Raw genomic sequence first — 21,537 nt, 5'->3', positions numbered from 1 at the left:
GCGAGTACGTTCATGCCTGAAAGCGTCTCCAGCAGGGGGCGGGGCCAGACACGTGACAAAAAAGACACGCAAGGCAACAACAAAGATGCAAAATGAGCACAAAAGAAACAAAAAGGCCCGCAAAGAGACACAAAACAACCACAAAGACATGAAAAGGAGACCCAAAACTAGATGCAAAACAACCGCAAAAAGAAGCAAAATGACCTGACACATGCAAAAGGTGAGGCAAAAATAACTAACAAGTGATACAAAATTACTAGAAACAGCTACAAAAAACCACGAGGAGACACAAAATGTTTTTGTCTCTTAAAGTCTGTGTCCACGGGCCTGTCTGTGGCTGTAGGCCATCTGGAGCTACAAAGCACGCTATTGATATTATTTCTTATTAGATTATCTAAAGTTGTTTATTTGCCATCAATGTATTACGCTGAATATACAATGCAGCCATTACTAATGTACACTTTATTACTGCAGAGAACCAGGGCTTTAAATGTGAGTCATAACACGCGCTTACAAATGTCTAAACCTGCCCCTGGTGTGCAGGTGTGTGAGTGACAGGTTTTTGGAGGGGTAACCAGACTGGAGACTTAATCCTCTACGACAGAGACTGCCAAAAAGAAAAGCTATGTAACTTCCTCCACACACTAACACACTCAACAGGAGCATGAGAGGGAAGCAGATAACACAGACAGATTCAGGCTAAGCCACAGAGGGCGAGCATAATGAGTCTGTAAATATACGGTAAAACCCTCAGGGAAGCTTTTTATTGATGTCTTAAATTACTGCTCCTCTTTGTCACAAACAGCTCACTGTATTGTTTGCCAGCAGACCTCGAGTCTACGGCCTTATAATGCTACTGCTCCTCATCCGGCAGCTGCGAAAGCGTTGAAGTGGTACCACATCTCAAAACAAGGTTACTGCACGCTCATAGCTTCAGAACACAAATAATAATGCATCCCAGGCATTATCTTAAAAGTTTAAGGTGAAGGGGAAATAAAGCGAGGACATCACATCAGAATGTTGGCCTCGATAGCACATCACGGAAAAGTGCAAAGCAAGCACGAGCCTTCTTTAATTTCCCCTTTAAATAGCTCTGAGGTTGGAAACCATCTTATTTCACAATGTCTGACATGTCATATATTTTCCTTATCAGCTTGTTCAAGCTCTTCATTGAAGCCACATGATGTCTACGCTTAAATAATCAAGACTGTGGTTTTTAGTCGTCGCATCATTTCAATCAAATGGAAATATATTAGACGGCCCCTTTAGAAACTTTGAAATCTCCACTAGAATCTAAAATAAACTTCTGTGTGTTTCAACAATATTTGGCTGCACAGTGTGACTTTGTATTCAATATCCTGACAGCGGAAAGTGGGATTGAAGAAGTCATTTCATTTATGAAGGTAAAATGTCAAATATTCACTGAGTGCAGTGACTCAAATGAGAGGATTTCCTGCATTTCTCTTTGCTTCTTATTATTGTAAATTGAATATCTTGGAGTGCTGCACTGTTGGTTCAACAAAACAAATTTGAGGACATCATCTTGTACATGTTTCACAATGTTTTGACATTTTATAGACTACACAAGTACCCATTCATTCACGTAACATTAACAATATCCAGCCTCCTGTACTACTGTTAAACGTGTGCTCTTTGAAGAACTGCTAATCTCTGTAAAATATGAAACTGATGGTGAGCTGTCTCAGTAGAGTTCTTTTCAGATTGAGTCAACTTTCACTACTATGTTTCAACTTCTCTCTCTCTCTCTCTCTCACACACACACAGACACACACACACACACACACACACACACAAAGGACTTATATTGTGAATATGAGATGCAGATATGCGACAGAGACAATATGGCCTACAGAGTAGCTTCTGAATCCACAACACCGAGAGGCTTATTTACTGTGTGTCATCTGAAAATCTGTCTAGTCTTGTTAACTAACATGTGTCACACGGTGGTGATTTGTGAATGTGTACTACACTACTTTGTATTGAATTTATCAAGCTGTGTCACTCCTCTGTCTTTACGGTGCCTTTTTTCACAGCAGGTCAGGGACATCCATTAAAAATGAGCATTTTTAGCTAAATGTGGCTCATTATTTGACTGTTGTTGTGTTTTCTCAACTGGAAATGTGTTAAACATCTTCTGTATCATTTTATTTATATTCATTTTAGAAACTACAATTTAAAATAAACTTTGTGGCTGCACAGCATCTCTAATGTGAGGATTTACTGCATTTCCCTGTTTTATATCACTATAAATTGGAGTTTGGATGAACTGTGAAGCTATCTTTCACTATGATTTGACATTTTATAGACTAAATCAAATGATTTAATAATGATAAAGAAAATAAAATTGTTATTAAGTAATCTTTTTAGTCATAGCTCTATATTAACATATTGATCTTGTGTGTACTAATGTGCTAAATTTTGTTCTTAACTTAGATGATTGAGCATTATCTTTGTGAGATGAACAAAGAAATCATATGACAAACTACCAGAAACATGTCAGGCACTGAGTCTTCACACAGGTTTACTCTACACTCACATGCCAGCAGCGGGCACACACAGCTGATGAAAGGAGCTCACAAACAAAAACAAACCAGAGACACAGCAACAGATGCAGCCCTGCGACCTCTAACCCACAGTCACAAACACATCTACAGTTTGAGCACACACACCCACACACACGGGTGACACACAGGATGTTTGGAGTCCAAAACGATCTTCCCAGGGTCCCTCTCTCAAGGCCGTCGCCATGGCAACTGACTGACACTCAACATTCCACTTCCCCTCGGAGGGTCGCCGTGGCCAACGCTGTCTGCGGTGCGTGCACGGGCGTGCACGTGCTGGACCGAACTTAGGTTGGTCTCTGGACAGACTTTTGGAAAGTGTGTGTGCACAATTACACGAAACACACGTGCGCACACACAAACACACTTGCAGAAGTTTTAAGGACTTACAGTACCACCCATCAGGGCCTCATCAGGCAGAGGAGACCTTGACAGACACATCTGTGTGTGCTTCCCCTGGTTTCAGGTTGAGATCTTTGATGCATTTCTTTTCCTTGCTGCATACTTAAATTATAAGGCACGGCGACATTCTTTGTTGTTCTTATCGCTTCCACTGACAACGTGCATAAAATCATACGAATGCAACAAACTGTTGCACTGGGTGAACACAAAGATGCAGAACCATAACTAGAACTATACTACAGAACACTACAGCGATCTGTAGCAGCTGGCATTGTTTTCACTCGTCTACGCCAACGCCAGACTCCACCACCTGCTGCTTGTGTCACACAGATAAACACTCTTGAGGTCTTCATCCATAGTTGGTGGCACAAAAATAGAATGTGATCCAGCTCACTCCTGGGTGGCTCGACTTCTCTTCCTGTACACTGAAATTCCCAACATCTAAAGCCTAGTTAGTGGCAAACAGTGGCAGTAAACATCTTCTAAAATCAGAATTGTAATGTGCAGCTGTAAAGATTGCTCAGTGTTAATCATCACACACAGAAATCTGAATAATTGGGAAAACATCACTTTCGTTTTTGAGAAATGCTCCTTTTACACTCTCATATATCAGACACTGCATGTCCTTCGAGAGTAAGTTAAAAAATAAAATCAACAGTACTAATGCGCTTAAGTTTTTTGATTGTTTTTTGAATTTAAAAAAGTTAAAGGCCTCACTGGGGGATATTTTACTGCACTTTCTTCATTTTCAAATTATTCAAATTATTGTTGGCTCCAGCTTACCTCCATGGAGAGCAGCTGTGATCACACAGTAACATAATGCATGAAAATGGCAACATGTATGAAACTGTTTCAAACATTTTAAGCCAAAAATAATTTCATTTTGGGGCCTGGCCAATATTTCTTAAATACAATCTGACAACTCGTTTACAGTAAAGTTGGCATAACTGTAAGATCACTTACTATGAAAGGTTCGTAGGGTTTAGTTTATGCATTTTACGGTTCATGAAGTGCTTCTCGTTCACATCAACTCTTTCACAGTCTGAGAAAATATTTTAAAAACATCCACGGAGAAAAACACACTGGTTTCTGCTACGTGTACATAGGTGGAGTTCAGGCAGCCAGGAGATCACTAGAGCTGATCACATTGACAATCAGCTCTATCTGTGGTAACAAGGAGGATGTGGGAAACGCACACGCACACACAACGAGCACTAGTTGTGGGGTTACCAATACTGATAGAGATGAGCGTGTTCTAGGAAACCTGTCAGAGACGTAGTCTTTAGTGATGAATAAATGTGTCAGTTCATTGCTCTGCCCTCCTTGCATACTTCTCAGAAATACTGATATACAAGCCAAACATGCAGAAGTTAAGACAGCACACTCAAGATTCACAGAACTGACTGCAGTTCCTTGTAAATGAATTAGCTGTGGGTTTGAAAAAAAAAAAACAGCACAATTAGCAAACCTGACAGAGCAGAAAAAAAGAGGGATCTTTCTGAGTTTGTTATAAAAAACACTCTTCTTTCCTCTGATGATAACAACTAAACTGTGACAGAAAACCTTAAATCACACGAATTATAAAAACGCAGCCTAATGCTGAGAAACTTCTTTCCAGGAAGACATGTGAAGAGCTTCACATCGTAAAAATAATTTCTAATATTTACTAACACCAATAACATCGTCTTACTAAGTCAGGACGGTGTGTGAGGCTAAGCAGGAGCACTTGTTTAGACGACGACATACCTGCAGCACTATAACACTTTTTAATCATATAAACAACTATACTGTACACTCAGCTGCCAGTTTATTAGGTACACCAAGCTAAAGCTAATACAACAGTCCTGCAGCAGGTCCCTACCATTCATGCAGGTTAGAAGGTTTTTGTAAAACTGGTTTAGAGACGTTGACTCAACTCAAAGGTAATTTTGTAGGCTGCAGTTTGTGGTGCTGTTGAACTGTAATGTGTCATACTGAGAGGTGTTTCGATTGTTTTGTCCACCTCAGTTATATCATTGAGGGTAGGGTACGATACAGATTTTTAGTCTTAGCTAGGTGTATCTAATAAATTGAGTGTATATTTCTTTCAGTAGTTATAGTAGTGCATAATAAGTCATTTTCTATGTGTGTGTGCTGATAATGCTCAGAATCAGCTCATGCAAGACACAAAGAAACTTGCTTTCCCACCGAACCCTCTTTGACATCCCGTCATGCAAATCCTTTTGGATATTTTTCGGCTAGCATCGGTGATATTCACCACCGAGACTTCTGTCACTGCTCAAGTACAACAGGAGGGAAAGGTATTTCATCTGCGGTGTGCACAGCACTGAAAAACGACATTGGAAAAACTCAACGGTAATATCTCTTTCCAGAAAATATGTATCAGTTACTCAAGATAATCCGCAGACCTGACCGAACAGTTTTCATTGGAAATGCTTTCTGTTGAAAATGTTAACTGTTTATGTTGGGGCTGCTTTCTAGCAAAGAAATAGTCCCAATGAAAACTACTCACAGTGAGGTCTGTGAAACATCTTGAGTAACAGGCATGTTTTTGAAAAGACATGTTTCTTTGGCATCACAGCATTCACCTCCATTGTACTGAAGGCTGCTTTGAGAGCCTAAATCTGATTATATGGAAGTGAGCATGCATGACATAAAATTTTCGTCCAGTAACCTGATGGTCTGGGGTGTCCCCGAACTTGAGTTCAGCTAGGGGCTTCCTCTCCCCCGTCGCATTTCCTGTCACCTCTTTCCTGGTGCTGTCAAACAAAAGGACGAAAGTGCCCCAAACAAATCTTAAATCTTAATCTTTGTTTTATATCGTGCAATTATTCCAAGGAAGACAAAATTTTGTGATGAGTGTAACACCTTTCTCTATCCAAACAAAAGCTAATCAAAGTGCAGTCGAAATATCACGGAAAACACCCGCTGATCAGCTGACTGAGAAGCAGAACATAGATTGTGTAATTGTGTGGAGTGGTGAGCAGACCGTCAATGCATGCACACGTACACATGGGCACTGTTTCACATGTGTGGCTCAGTTTCCAAGTATTTTAACTGACTCACAAAGACCGTAAGGGGATCAAATTTTTTGTTTAAAGTGACCGCAATCTTGCGCAAACATTTTCACACTTGCATGAGAGGTTTTTGCCTGTGAAGACACTGGTTAGAGTGAGAAAATTAGTGATGCCTAATTTTGGAAATTCTCGTCTTGAATAAATAGTAGGCTGCCATAATAGGCTGCCATGAAGCTTTCTGTCCTTCGTAACTCGTGCATTTTGTTATATCATCACTAGAGTGGGCTTTTGCAAAGTGCATAGTGTATGTCTTTTATTAGCTTGGTAGCATTAAACATCAGCCGAGTGCTAAGCTTGAGAAGAATAAAGTTTCAAAAGTTTGCAGAAAATTCACTCAACGTTGGAAGGAAAATTGCTTGCATGTGTGCGTCTGTGTTTGTGTATGTAAGAGATTTCACACGTGTGCTACTCATCCACATGTGTCAGACTTGGCATGTGTCAGTTATGGGTGTGTGTGTATGCATGATGGTCAGTTAAGGGTGTGTTGTGTGTCCAGTACGTGTGCACATGTGGAAAAGACGAGGTGAAGTATTCTTCCTCGTGCACGTGAAACTTTGTTCTTTTCCTGCTCTGCCTCTTTGCTTTTGTTGTGAATTCCTTTCTTGCTTTCTTTCTGTGTGCAATTCCTAAACTTACTCATCAAACTAAACTCTTCCTTTCACCCTGACATTAATCACTTTAATCACTGTGTACATCTGACAAAATTCTGTCTATTACATTTTTCAGGCAGACACCAAAACCGATCCTCAAAATCCTGGCAAATATTTCTTTTAACAAGCATAAACAAACAAGTTTTGGCAACGATGCGTACTGAGGTAGCAAAGTTCAAAGTGCCAGAACAAACAGAAATAAGATGACTATAACGGACATTTTGAACTGCAAAGAAAGTCATGATAAATAATATCTATAAAATCAAAAATACAACAGAAAAGGTCAAGGGTCAAACAAAGTATAAAAGCCTAAAAGCATTTATATACGGTGATTTCTGTTTGTTAACATTTAGGCCAATAAGGATTGAGTTGAAATCATTGGTCTGTTCATTAATTGTTTAGATGGCTGATAGAAAACTAATCTGCACCTATTTTGTAAACTGAATAATTCGGCTTTAGTAATTTCAAAAATGCAAAAAAACTAAAATCTGTAGTTCCAGCATGTGAGAGGATTTGCAGCTTTGTTTGTCATATATTAGTGTAAATTAAATATCTTTTGGTTTTTGGACTTTTAGCTGGACAACAAGCTATTTTTTACTAGTTTTTGATATTTCATAGAGTAAACAATTAATAAAAAAATAAAGATAATGAAAATACACCAACAGTATATCCCAATAGTGCCTATTAATATCTGACAATATTGGCCTCCTGATACAGTATGTTAATTCATCTGTAGAAAGCCATGAAAATAAAAAATCTGCTGTGATTGATTTTTTTTAAAATAACTTACACATGGACATGTCCATGGGTTGGGAAAGAAAAACTTTCTCTTGCCTTCCTTCCCCTTCTGCCCCTGTGCCACCCTATTGTCTCTGAATAAACCTTACTGTGCAGTTTTGCCCAGTATGACTGCAGTTCCTGGTACCACAGAGTCAGAACCAGGTTTATATAGGGAAGGAGATCTAGCCATGATAACTTTTTCCACACAAGAGTCAAAGCCAAGTGGGACTTGCCAGAGCCAGAGCAAACTCTAAATGTTTATAACACAGGATCAAAAGGCACAGTTTGCTTAGTGAGAAGCTAAAGCCCAATTGACAAATCATCTCCACTGGCAGCAGAATTAAAAAAAAAAAAAAAAAAAAAAAGTCTTTTTTTTTAGGGGAAACTGAGAGGCACAGATAATGAATAAATGTTAGCTATGTTTGGCCCTGTAATGGAAACCAGTCTAAAGGCTTGCCCAGAGAGAATCAGAGGAGGGGGCTTAGCAGGGTTGGAGATGTGACTGACGTAGAATTGAGTGGAAAAGCACAGAGAAGAGAATAAAGTACAGCACAGAAGACATACAGAATGAATACACAGTGCCTCTGCAGGGTTCAACGAGACTTCTTACAGCAAGTACATTACGGACGCAACTAGCAATTTTATTTTATTTTCGTTATTTTCTCAATTAGTGCATGACATGTTTAAAAAACTATATATTGTCACATGTGACAAAGAAAAACAGCAGCATCACACTTGGAAAGCTAATAAAATAATGTATCAATAAATGTGACCTGCACTAATGAAAAATAATCTCAGAATGCCTATTATGAGCCTACGAGCTCCTTAGCTGCTGCAGCCAGCAGTAGAGTCTGCTCGAGGTCAGATGGTGCTGAAAGTCCACAAAAAGAGGCCTGAACAGCCTCCTGCAGCACAGCGTATTGTGTTATACTGACAGGTGTTTCTATTACTTTGTCCACGCCATTTATATCAGTGAGGGTCGGCTAAATAAAAGAAACACTTGTCTGTTCAACAGCATCACATACTACATCCTCCGAAATGACCCTGCAGTTGAAACACCACCTGTTCACTGCATGAGGGTTTTTATCAATTTGGGTTGCTTTGAGCTTTACTTTCTGTACTTTACTTAAACTGGCAGCAGAGTGTAGATACCATTATGTTTATCTATTGAGAGTCTTACAATAGAAAAACCTTATGCAAGCACTGCCAAGCATATTTTTTTAATACAGGCAGAGGTTGGGCCACAGGTGTTTACATGAATACAGACACCTTCTGATAATGTAAATAAAAGCAAAGCATCTCATTCTTTATCTTATTGCAATTATGCTTGCTCGTATCATGACATAATGGTGCTTAGTAACATAACAGTGTTTGCAAGTGTGTGCGTGTATGTGGGGACTATGGAGGCCGACAGAAAACTGTTGGGTGAGGGTGTTGCACAGCTTTGCTTTAGGGGCTTTCCACATGCTACTCAGCAAAGTCATGTGCACTGGCACTGTGGTTGTAGGTTACGTGCACACACACACACACGCACACGCACACGCACACACACGCACACATATTTATTGTGATACCATCACAAATACCATTAATCACCAAAGGGAAACCATGTATTAATCAACGCAAATAGAGCATTTGTTAATGCATCCAGAGACGCACATACAGACGACATGACGACACCTTCTGCAGAAAAAGACACAGAACTAGAAAGAGACAGAGCAAGAGATCTGACAAGCATCTTGACCACATGACTCTAACCACTCTACTTCCTTTAGATGTTTCTATAGATTTTTGTCACACTGAAACACACACACACACACACGCAAACACACACACACACAAACAAGCAAAAAAAAAAAAACCCTCCTCCTACACTCAGGCATTTTCAACAGTGAGAGAGAGTTTTTCCACACTGTGTGTGATCAAATTTCTGTCTCCTTTAGACTTCATCCAAACAATTATAAACAAAAGCTGATGCGAAAAGCTGCCTCCTGCTGTAAACTGTGAGCTTTCTTGCTCACCACATTTTAGCGCAACTTCCTGCTTTTCAGTCAATTTTGTTTTTTGATATTAGCAAGCATTTTGGCACCCCAATTTTGTGGAAAATGTGTGTAAAATAATTTACACAAATATTTGCAGTTAATGTAGTGGTCCAGCCGTAAAAAAACATGCCATCTTTCATCAATCCATCTTATCACCATCTAGTTGCAGAGGCAGCAAGCTATACAAGATAACTCTGATTGCTCCTTCCCAGCACGTCCTCCAGCTCTTCCTGGGGGATCCTGGGGCGTTCCAAAGCCAAGTGGGATCTGACTTCCCTCCAGCATATTCTGGATCTGCCCTTGGGTCTCCTACGAGTTGGACTTGCATGGATTATTCCCACAGGGAGGCATCCAGGAGGTATCCAAATCAGATGCTTGAACCACCTCAATTGGCAAAGGGCAGAAATTTTTCTCTGACCTCTTTCCACCCCCTGCAAAGGAGGCTGATTTCTACAATATGAACTCATTGCTGCATGTTTCTGCTTGTTTCCTGCTCTTTTCTGACCCTTAACCATGAACAAGACCTAAGACATTTAAAGTCGGTTGGGACGGCAACTCACTCCCAGCTCAAAAGGAGGAAATTCTGGCATCATTAGTTCAGATTTAGAGGGGCTGATCCCATCCAATCACTGCTTCACACTCAGCTAAAAATCTCTCCAGATGCCACAGTCTTGATTAAGCCAGTATAGAAGACATAATTGGCAAACTGTATACTAACCCTTCAACACTTAGCCTTTCTCAGTTAGGTCTTGAAATCATGTCTGTTAATATTTGTCTGAAAAAACAGAATTTGTGACCAGCCAAAACCTCGGCAGTGCTGAAGACCTACCAAGAACACACTTGACTCATTGCTGAGAATTCAGAAACAGATCTCACTCCAGTTATTCAAGGAAGGACAGCAACCTAATCAAGTCTACAAAGCACATACTGAACAGCCAAACACCCACGATCCCATCCTGTATCTTTGCAGGGCTGCAGAGCAAGGTCCACGGTTCCACAACAAACACAAAATCAGCATTGCTCCTCCTGAAATCCGAGGTTTGACCACAAGCCTGGGCCTTCTCTCAAGCATTAGCTTGAAAGGCTGAACAGTGCTTTACCCTTATAATTGGTCCCCTATTCCCTAAAAATGGGAACTAGCACCCATTTCTGCAAGTCCAAAGGCCCCAAACCTGACCCAACACTGAAGAGGCCTGTCAATGAAGACAGCCCAACAATGTCTAGAGCTTTCATCTTATCCAACCGAAGCCAGCCTCCAAGAGATGGGCAAGGCTTCCCCACAGAGTCCTCTGACAGCCTCGTCCACACAGGACATGTCAGTTCAGTTCCGATATCCTGAGTCATGATCAGTAGTTCTCTCCTGCTGAGAACAGCGTGGGCAAGCGCCTGGTTCATGTAAACATATTCACCGAGCTGGATCTGGTGCATAAACTTGTGGATTCTGCCCACAACATGAGGTTTACAATTACAAATCTCTTCATGAATCATACTATATTACTTCTCATATTATAGCACAGGACATAACACCAACAATCGAGACGAGAAACCTGTGAGATAAAAAAGAAGGGACAGAAACATCTTTGTTCTGTCTACTTAAGCATTGCGACAGAAGTTGAAGAATATTATCTAGTGATCTTCTTTATGCAGACTACAACATCTGAGAGGCGGCAGTTCTTTGAAGCCTTTGGTTATACTTACACCAAGTGCTTTCCTTGGAAATTTGTGGTTTTTACTTGGTAGGATCTCTCTATGACTCACTGTATTCCTGACAAGAGTCATTACTGCTGATTTTGGCTAAACACTGGTTTTGTACTCAGTCTTAATCCTTCAAGCCCACTTTCACGCAAGTGTGGCATGTGAGGACTTTTCATTAACAGGCAAAATACTAAGTTATATGCAAAAAAAAAAGACTGAATGTATCCAGAAACTATATGAACAGTGGCCCGTGTCCACCACTGACAAAAAAAAACATAATCATCTATGAGGAGCGCTCATATTTTCCACAACAGTATTTTTAATCACAAAGTCAAATGGGTTAATGACACATTGTGGTGAAAAATCCTCCATTTTATTGCGGTTGCAGAAACTAGCATGAACACTGTTTTTTAGAAACCCAACCCCGCTTTGAAAGAGTGGGATGCTGTGGCCATATTTTTGATCACCAAGACGATGTATCCAGATTCTTTTCCCTTCACTAAAAATGCTCCCTTTGTACACACTTGTAGACAATGACGTGACTACACCGGTGTGAACTGTTGAATCAACATCTCGCTTCAATAAAAACTGAAAAATTATCATATTAATCACGAAGGTTAGGATTTATGGCACGCCTGTTGTCTTAGACTGCATTAGTTTAAGATACATGTACCTAATAAACTGGTAACTGAGTGTAATCCTGGTAGCTAGGCAGCTACCCTACAATGACACAATAACTAAGCTGATACACAAAGCACAAGTAGTGTTGCATTAGTGCTGAAACAATTAGTCAACAGAGCAAGAAAAAATACAAAGCATTGACTTGTTTCTTGTGAATGAATTCGGTTTCTCTGTTTGACTCTGTTTGATCAATATAATGAACATCTTTGTGTTTTGGATCATTGGCTGGACATAACGAGCGTTATGACATGTCACATGGGTTCTGAAAAATAATCAAAAAGTTAGCTGCTGCCCTAATCTGTGCATAACCACCCTCTCAATGACCTCCATGGTGGTGCCAAGCATGACTGTTGGGAAATCAAGGATCTCATGCAACCGTGCAGACCTCTGTTTCATCAAGCGCAGAGGTTTAAGCAAAGGACGGAGTCACAGCGGGCTGTCATTTCATTTCAAACTAACATTATACCAACCAAACAGAGATATTGTTGCCAGAGGGATTTTCAAACTCAGAGCCAACTGGGTGGCTGCTTCAGATCTGGTGATGCAAAATTAGAAGGAGGGGTGGACAAGTACAGACAGGTCAGCAGAGACAAACTAAAAAGCAGAGGCTGTGTGGGAAAAAAAAAAAAAAGGTTAAAGGCTTCAGTAACCTATTTTCACGGACCGAAAAAGACAAAGAGAGGAACATCCACTCTCATCCACCATTTATGAAACCTTTACAATCAGTCTGTATGATATATTCACGGCATATTATATGATACTCGTGTCATACAGTATTTACATGTGGTGAGCAGTTAGTGATGAATACACAAGCATGCATGTGCACCCACGCACATATCTATATCCATTACATGACTCAGTCAGTCGCTTCAAGGCATAATTTCTAGGTTTCATGAAACTCAATCCCTGGAAAGAGGAAAAGATTTGACTTTGTGGGTGAGATTCAAGACTGTTATGATGTAAAATGAAACTCAAGTCTCTCTGAAGAGATAATCTCTGCTCTAAATACTGGTATCAGCAGCGGCCGACTGGCCATCTGGAAGTTCTACACAAATCCACACTTCTCACTGCTTCCAGGATGCCTATCGGCCACTTGGCCTTAGCCAAATACTAAATGTTAGTGACCAAAATATTATTTTCAAGTGAGACCAAAAGAAAGCATAAACCTGGGAGGAGAAGATGTCACTTAAATTTTAACAGGGCTGCAACTAACGATGATTTTTATCATCAATGAATCCACTAATTACTTCATAAACATTTCATTCCTCTAAGTGTGAGACAGCAGTGGAAAAATAACAATTTCTTTAAGGCCAGCATAACTATGATGCAGAAAATCAGCAAATTCTCACATTTGAGAAGCTGGAACTACAAAATTGTTGCATTTTAATTTTCTGTTGATTGACTACTCAATTAATTAGCTAATTGTCTTAGCCCTAAAATATTACTGCCAACGTTAGTTTAAAGTTTTGGTAAAAGAGTTTGTCTAAGTCACTCATACGTGTGTAGTGTGGCCTTTTAATTAATTACATGGCGTATCTTTTATGAGTGTTCAGCTGATAAAGGCAGCAACAGCAACATGTTTCAAACAAGTTGGGACAGGAACAACAAAAGACTGGGGGATTTGTGGAATAATCAAAAACACCTGTTTGAAACATTCCACAGGTAAACAGGTTCATTGGTAAAAGGTGATAGTATCATGATTGGGTATGAAAGGAGCATCCTCGAAAAGGCTCAGTCGTTCACAACAAGGATGGAGCGAGGTTCACCACTTTGTGAACACATGATTGTATAAAGGATGTTACCACGTGGGCTCAGAAACACTTCATAAAACTGTTGTCAGTAAACAGCTCATTTGCAAATGATTGCATTCTGTTTTTGTTTAGGTTTTATGCAGCGTCCCAGCTCTTTTGGAATCGGGGTTGTAGAAACAGACAGATTTACTGGTCTCCCTGAAGAGTAAAGACTTTGTGATTTAGGTGAGACTGAAGACAAAGTCAGTTTCATGTTTTATTACTCATTATATGATGATTTAAATTCTATTGCTTTTAGCTAAATGCCCTTAAATTCTGATTAATTCTTCTGGATGAATGACTGAAGAAACTTGAGTTGTTTTAGCTGATGATATTTGTAGAGTTTTGCTTTTGCTCATGTCTGACAAATGTAACACCACTGCAATAACTCGGATGTGCATGACACAATAAATAACTACGTGCGCAACCAAGGAATCTGCTCTCAAAGAAAAATGACTCTAAAATGTTTTGAAAAAAATTTAGATTTAATTTACAGTTAAAAAGTAAATAAACACTTAACTTGCAATTGACCTACACACACCTTGATCTCGCTCTGTACTCCTCTTTGCTGGCTAATCTACCAAACTTTCAGTCTGTCCTGCTCATGTCTCCTGCTGTTGCGTTTCCTGTGTCTCTTATGGTTGGTTTCATTCTGTTACTGGTACAGCTGACAGGGCCCATGTGTTCAGAGCTTTAGTTGTGGTATGCAACAAGAGCCAAATTAACGCTGCATGTTGCCATATGAGAGACTGAAGTACAACAAGTAACACAGAACAGATGGACACCAGAGTCTGGTTGTTGAAGTATTTTCCACTGATGTTGCAAACTGCTCGCTTACTGTCAGTGAGAGAGAGAGAAAAAAAAGGTGCACTAGAAGAGAAACACAGCATAAATGCAGAGAGAAGAATGCGTAAAAATAAACGTAAATACAAGAATGCATAAGCACATATATTTAAAGGCATTTGGACTTCAACTGTGCAACTCCAATTCTGTTGGTTTAATGAGGCATAACTCCACATTTGGCTTATTTTATTTTTTCTGGAGGCTCAAGATAAGGTATCATATGACCCTGATGGGACGGAAAGGCGTAGACAAAGCTTTTATGTTACGTGCCAACATACATAAAAATATGTGTGAAAATGCACACACACACACAGAGAGAGAGAGAGAGAGAGAGAGAGAGAGAGAGAGAGAGAGAGAGAGAGAGAGAGAGAGAGAGAGAGAGAGAGAGAGAGAGAGAGAGAGAGAGAGAGAGAGAGAGAGAGAGAGCACAAACACATACAGACTGAGACGGACAAACACCAAGAGCAACGTGATACATATTGTAGGCACACGTACACACAAGCATGAAGTGAAACCATGTGGGAAAGATTAAGGCTAGAAGAGCTGGAACAAACACATGCAAAAACACACACACACGCATGCACAGATGCACACTCGAAACACACACACAACTGAGATGAGAGGGGTATGATTAAGATGAAGTCTACAGGAGGTCTGAGGAAACATATCCGCCATCAGACTGTAGCAGTCTGTGGGAATTGACTCTGGAAGACAGAATACCATGATTTTCCTGGCAAGACGCTAACCTTGTCTGTAACCTTGACTACTGTACGTCTGATGAAAGGAAAAGTAGGGCTCGATGTCGTAGAAACAGCCACCTTTGTTGAGATCAAGTCAAGCTGAGGAGGGCTACGAGATAAGTCCAAGACTAGAGGAAAACTGCATATTAAGATACTGAAGAGTAAGCGATATACCAGAACCAATGTCACACATTTTCCACTTTCTTCTCAGTGCTTTGGCGTGTGAACTAAATAACACCAACACAGGAATGTTAATTTCTTATGGGTCATGCTGGGAGTCATGCAGATACTTGAGACCAAGCAAGATAGAGAATTTAAGCTTGAAGTCTCAGACAACACCAAGGGACATTATGGAGACATCTGCTCGTTTCAGCTGACATGACAAGATTCACTTCTGCAATCAAACAAGTGTTACATCGCCTTGGCTTGGCTATTTTGCCATTCCATCTCCAAAACAGAACAAACATAACATAACAAAATAGACCTCAAAACTGCTTATACAACTGCCAGTTTGAGAAGCATGAGCGAGTACAAGTAGACTGTCCTGAGGAAGAATTGTAGCATAACTCAAGTCAGTAAGAAATTCAACTAGGAGGACTTTTAATGCATTCAATTAACATTGAAATTAAGCAATGAATGTTGGAATTATCCAATCTCACTGTAACATCACTAAGTTTACTACATCATTTTAAGATAGCAATTTTGAAACTGCTGTTATAAACACCATAAACTATCAGAGTTTGTATGGTATTAATATTTTGACAGCTAAAATGGAAGCATGAAAGAGATAGTGTCCTCATATATGAAAGCTCTAGCCTCTTACAGTCTGTTTTCAGCTTGAAACACTACTGTAATTACATCTTTGCAGTCGTTTGTCAGTAGTTTCTCTGACCTTCTTATAGTAAACAAACAAACTAAAACAGATGTGATCATTATAATGATTTGTTGACAGAATAAAATCCCTGACAAGACGAACCTTAATGTAGTAGGGAGTTGCTGTTTGGTGCATTCTTGAAGCATGCTTTCACCCTCTAGGCTATGTGAATTAAGAGGTTAAAGCTGCATTTAGACTGACATTAGCACTGCATCAAAAACCTGGATCAAGTTTTGCCCTGACAGAGCTCTGTGCCTTGACTGCAGCTTTCTCACGCGAATACATTATCAGCTTCCATGCAGCTTCCTCTCTTGTGCTAAATCAGCTCACTGATATTACTGCTGCTGCTCACACAGAGAAGAGTAGAGAAGAGAAGAGAAGAGAAGAGAAGAGAAGGATGTCAATAAAAACATATATGAACACTACCCATGGATTACACACGCGCACTCTTCTCTTCTCTTCTCTTCTCACACACACACACACACACACACACACACACACACACACACACAGAAAGAGGCCACAGATGTGTAAAACCTGAATTTACATCCACAAAAAAAACTGCACCAACACAATGTACAAGCAACCCCAACATATTACAAGTTTGCACATTTAAATTACTTCTTTTAGGATTTGAATGCATGTCCCTTTTTTGTGTATGTTAAAATGTGTGTATGCAAGTCTGCAGTTCTCCTTCCTTTTAAGGCCATTCTCAGGGCCTTAACTCTCTGCCCTGCCAAGATTACACACACACACAGACACGCACACGCACACACACACACACACTATAAGAGAAGAGAGGGGGAGCAGCCATGCAGTTGGCTAACTAAAGTAGCATTGCAATCAGCCAGGAAAATCCTGCCAATGCTTTCCCATTCTGATATTTATGCATGCACATACACATTACACGGACACACATGCACACGCACACACACACGCATGCATGCACGCACACACGCGCGCACACACACACACACACACACAGACACACACACACACAACCCTGGCTCTACCATCAACTGAATTACCTCACACACATGGTTAGGGCTGCAGCTGGCTGAAGAGTGAGGGAGCTAAATATAAAACACTACAAGCACACATTCACACTCACACATAGACATGCATGCAACTTCTTTTTCATTGAGATCCATTCGTGCCAGAATACACACTTGCACACACCCTGAAGAGACTGAACTCTGCTTCCAGTGACCTTAGATGGCGGCGGCTAGGACAGCAGTCAACTTAGCCACGCTGATTACTGGTTTGGGGATCTTGGGGGACTGGGTGTGCAAGCACATGCAGCCTTGCAGCTGGCCTCATCTGGAAATATTGCAGGGTTTTATGCCATGAGGTCTCATGCGGTGAGCCAAGCATACATATTAGAAAAAAAAAAGACATCCTGCTGTGCTGTGATGAGCTGTCAAGCAAGGTCAGGGGAAGGTTAACTGGTCTTTCTTAGTCCAAATCCAAAAAAATGCAATTTACCCAAATAAATATATTGAAATTTGACACTTTAGTATTTTCTGATTGTTGAGTTGATATAGTAATCATTAAGTTATGAGTAGAAAAGTTGCGTCTGGCTGAAGCAAACCCCAAACAAACAGGAAATAGTGTAGGAGGCATATCAACTCACCAAAGAGTAAAAGTAGACATGAACGTTGCAGATTCTTTGATGTAGCTGAGCACAAAAATGGCTCACTGAATAAAAGCTGTGCTACATTTAGACATAAAAATGACTGTATTCTAAAGAAAAGTGTGACAGTAATTAGTCAGGCACTGACAGATTAAGTCTATCTTTACTCATATGAACAGTAACTCCATTTCATAAAGCTTTGTTAACTGGGTTGAAGGGCAAACTATCTCTTCCCCATCTTAAAAGATAATTAGTGTGAAACGACTGATGGAGTTTTAACAGTGACACTGTTACTCAGCACGCAAGGCCAGAACAGACGTGATGCTCTGATTAGTTTTCATTCGTCTAAGCTTTGACTAGACAAGTAATATCATTCTTCGGCTTTTTCAGCTGTGCTACAACCAAAGCCTGCTCAACATCACAGCACACTCTGTATCTTCAGTTAAAAAACAAACCAATCACTGGAGGCAAAGATGTGATGAAAACCACCAATACAACACACAGTTTTCTGAGACAAAGCTAAATGTCATCACAGCTTTGGTCTTGTTTTGTCATGTGGCAAATTGCACACCAAAAGGAGCTTCTTAGATGCGGCAAAACATCATTTATGAAAACAAAACAAACACAGAGAAAAGAGATGATTTGAAGCTGGAGGGGGGAAAACCCCTGTGACTAAAACAGCTGGAAACAGGAAATGAATTTGTGTCTGTGTGTGTGTGTGTGTGTGTTAATTTTGAGTACATACATAGACTTGCAACAGCCTGGCAAACTGAGATTAAACAACCCTTTAAAGACTTCTGTGGGTTTCCAGCTTATTGATGAACACAAACAGATCTACAGAATTATCTGTCTTGCACAAGCTGAGGAACTTGTCAGGGGTTAAATGCTTCAGTGCTGTGCAGAGTTCTGAGAAGAAGCTCAACAAACATTTGCAAGAACTGCAGACACACAATCCTGTGAAACAGCCAGAAGAGGCATCTGCTGTACCAAGAAAAACAGTAAGACCAAAAGTGTCAGCAACTGATTATATGTTGCATACATGCACTGATGCAGAACATCTGGTTGTTGCAGCTAAAATATATGTCAATAATCAAATAAAACGCCAAAAAAACCACCTGCCTACAAACACCTCTAAAGTCCGCCAAGTGACACACATTGTGGTTTTGTGGTTTTGGGGCTGGGGGTTGCATGGTGGTACCATTTCTTGGACAAATATACCTAGTGTGGATGTGACACTCAATGTGAGACTGGTATGCTGAGATGAAACTGGGATCAATCTTCTCATCTCTCTGTTGGAAAGAAAGTTATAGTATATTTCCAGAACTATTCCTTTAGTTTGTGACGTGAGTGTGTTTAATGTCATGATGTCATGCACTGTTTCACAGTGTCAGTTGCTTACAAATCAAAAAAATTACTGGCCCCAGTATCATAGACACCCAGCACTGGTCACTCGTCACTGTAGATTTTTACATCTTTTGTATGAAGGGACTGACAGAGACCCGAAGCTAAAACCAATGAAGCATCTGCAATTTGCATAGCAAGTATGACAGCAAGTGCAGACTGCGAATGCTACTAATGCCTTTAACAAAATAAATGTGAAGACAGACAATAAATATGGTTCTAATCCTTTGGGGATATTTACATGTATGCAACATATTTTTCAGACATTACTGAACTGGGTGTACAATCTGGCAAGCTTTACCTTCCTCTCTCCTTCGTGGGTAATCAATGTGCTGTTTTTTAGACACATTGATAATTTATCACAATTTGTTTGGAGTGACAATAAAAACTAGATGACACTATGGACGGGTCTTGACACCCACTATGTATACATATTCCAGGAACTCTTTGGTTTATATAAAATGTGTGTGCATAAATGTAAGCATGAGCAAATGTTTCTACCTTTGGAGGATCATAGAGCTCCAACTGGTACCTCTCCCCTCCTCCTCCTCCTCCACCTTGAGCGTCCCTGATCCTCCTGACCAGCAGGCGGCAGCGTTGCCAGCGGGGCTGAGAGTCTGAGATAGTGTCATCCACCAGCAAGTACCTCAGTTGGCCCTCTTTACAGCAGCCGCTCACCTCTGACCTCCTCTGCCTTGTGCTTCCACTGCGTAACCAGCGGAAATGATCCAGGAAGTGAGAGGCTAAGCCAGCCATGAACACATGTGAAGAGGCCGGGGGCGTGGCTTCAGAGTTCAGACAAGAGGAAGAGTGAGACGATGAGGAGGAGGATGACACTTCCTCATTCATGGGGGAAATCACTCCCACTCTGTCGCCATTATTTGGGGGACTGTTGTTGTTGGCGGTGGGATTGTTAGGAGACAGGTCCTGTGATGAGGGGGGGCTGGGGACGGGCCGTTTCTTAAAAAGCCGTTTTACGGTCTGTTGGATATGACTGACAGAGAAATGTGTGACATCAGCATGGCCAGGGTTGGACGCTGAAGAGTCTGAAGAGTACCGTTCAGATACCTGACGACGTTCATTGCCAGAGACCTCCTCGTTGCTACGGCTGCGAATCAGCAGTGACCCGCCGCCGATGCTACGAGTTGACCCTCTGAGCACCACCGGGTTTCCCGATAAAGAGTTTCCTGCAGCACATCGCAGTGGCTGCTCCTGTTCCCGACTCACCACCACCGGCTCCACTTTCGGTGACACCACAGTGAAACGAGCAGCTCCTCCACTTGGCCGGCCTGCCTCCCGATAGTCCTGCACCCCAGACAAAGATGTGATCCGCGAGCGACCCATCACGGCCTGTGATGGAAGGGGAGGGACCACTGGAGTGGTGGAGGAGGCGCTACCAGTGGCTGGAGAGCATGTGTTCTGGCTGAGCGGCGTGCCATCTTTGTCGACCTCGCAGCAGAAGTGCTGCTGGAAGAGGTCAGTGAACTGCTTGGAGAAGGTCTCTGGCGGGAGCACATCATGTTGCGGCCGCTCTCTGGCGAAGCTCCGGTAGTGTCCGGCAAGCTGCCGGGCTGTGGCGATGGCATGCAGCTCGCAGAATTCCCGCCAGCCTCTTGGGGGTGCTGCCACGCCTGGGCCTCCTCCTGCTGTTGTGGTGGTGTTGGTTGGATGTATAGTGTTACCATTCATTGCAGTAACCAGACCGGCAGAGAATCACTGCTGCGAGAGAAAGAAGGTTGAAAAGAGAAAGAAAGAGGAAAAGAGAAATGGATGGTTGGAGAGGAGGTGAGAGTAAAATAGTCAATTTGGAGACAAGAGTTGACGGATGGACAGTTTAGAAAAGACAGAAAAAAAGATAATTGGGGGACAAACAAAGGAGAGATATGGAAGTGTAATTAGAGGCAAATCAAGATAATATGGAGTGTTGTGCAAGAACAAGAGCACTAAAGATTGAACTGGCAAAACATTCACAGCATTTCTTTGAACTACTTGAAAGTTTGAAACAGTTCAAACATTGAGGAAGGGCAGCCAAAAGTCTGATTTATCTGTACTCAATCTTAAGCAGGCCAAATTGGATTACACAGGCCTGCAAAGAATCTCTGGCAATCAACCAGTCATAGAGTATCTTAATAGATAAGGAGGGCCACAGTTCACTCAAAGGACAAAGGACCATTCGATTTGTAGAAAAACAGTCGACTGAATCGAGGAAAAATACTTTAAGTGCATATATTTAACAAAAACTTCTGGAAATCTTATCCTGCTGTTGAGGTAAATAAAGTGAAGAGACAAATTGGGGGGGTGGGGGTCAGTAGGAATCAGTTTCAAATTGTACTGACAGAGACTTAAG

The 21,537-nt window shown here is 41.1% G+C and overlaps 1 protein-coding gene across 2 annotated transcripts in view; it reads right to left on the bottom strand.

Moving 5' to 3' along the window:
- sh2b3 (SH2B adaptor protein 3) overlaps nucleotides 1-21,537 on the bottom strand; it is a 52,632-nt gene that overhangs the window by 16,057 nt on the left and 15,038 nt on the right. The window contains exon 2 of one of the 2 annotated variants that reach the window (XM_041937913.1): nucleotides 19,692-20,909. In XM_041937913.1, the coding sequence (XP_041793847.1) occupies nucleotides 19,692-20,879 (1,188 nt within the window). In that variant the 5' untranslated portion in view covers nucleotides 20,880-20,909. The remainder of the gene's footprint in view (nucleotides 1-19,691; nucleotides 20,910-21,537) is intronic. The other variant, XM_041937912.1, reaches the window with a different exon arrangement.

Source organism: Chelmon rostratus, chromosome 5, assembly GCF_017976325.1.
Source record: "Chelmon rostratus isolate fCheRos1 chromosome 5, fCheRos1.pri, whole genome shotgun sequence".
NCBI classification, from domain to species: Eukaryota; Metazoa; Chordata; class Actinopteri; order Chaetodontiformes; family Chaetodontidae; genus Chelmon; species Chelmon rostratus.
The sequence above is the reverse complement of the archived record's forward strand: the minus strand, read 5'-3'. Positions and strand labels throughout refer to the sequence as shown.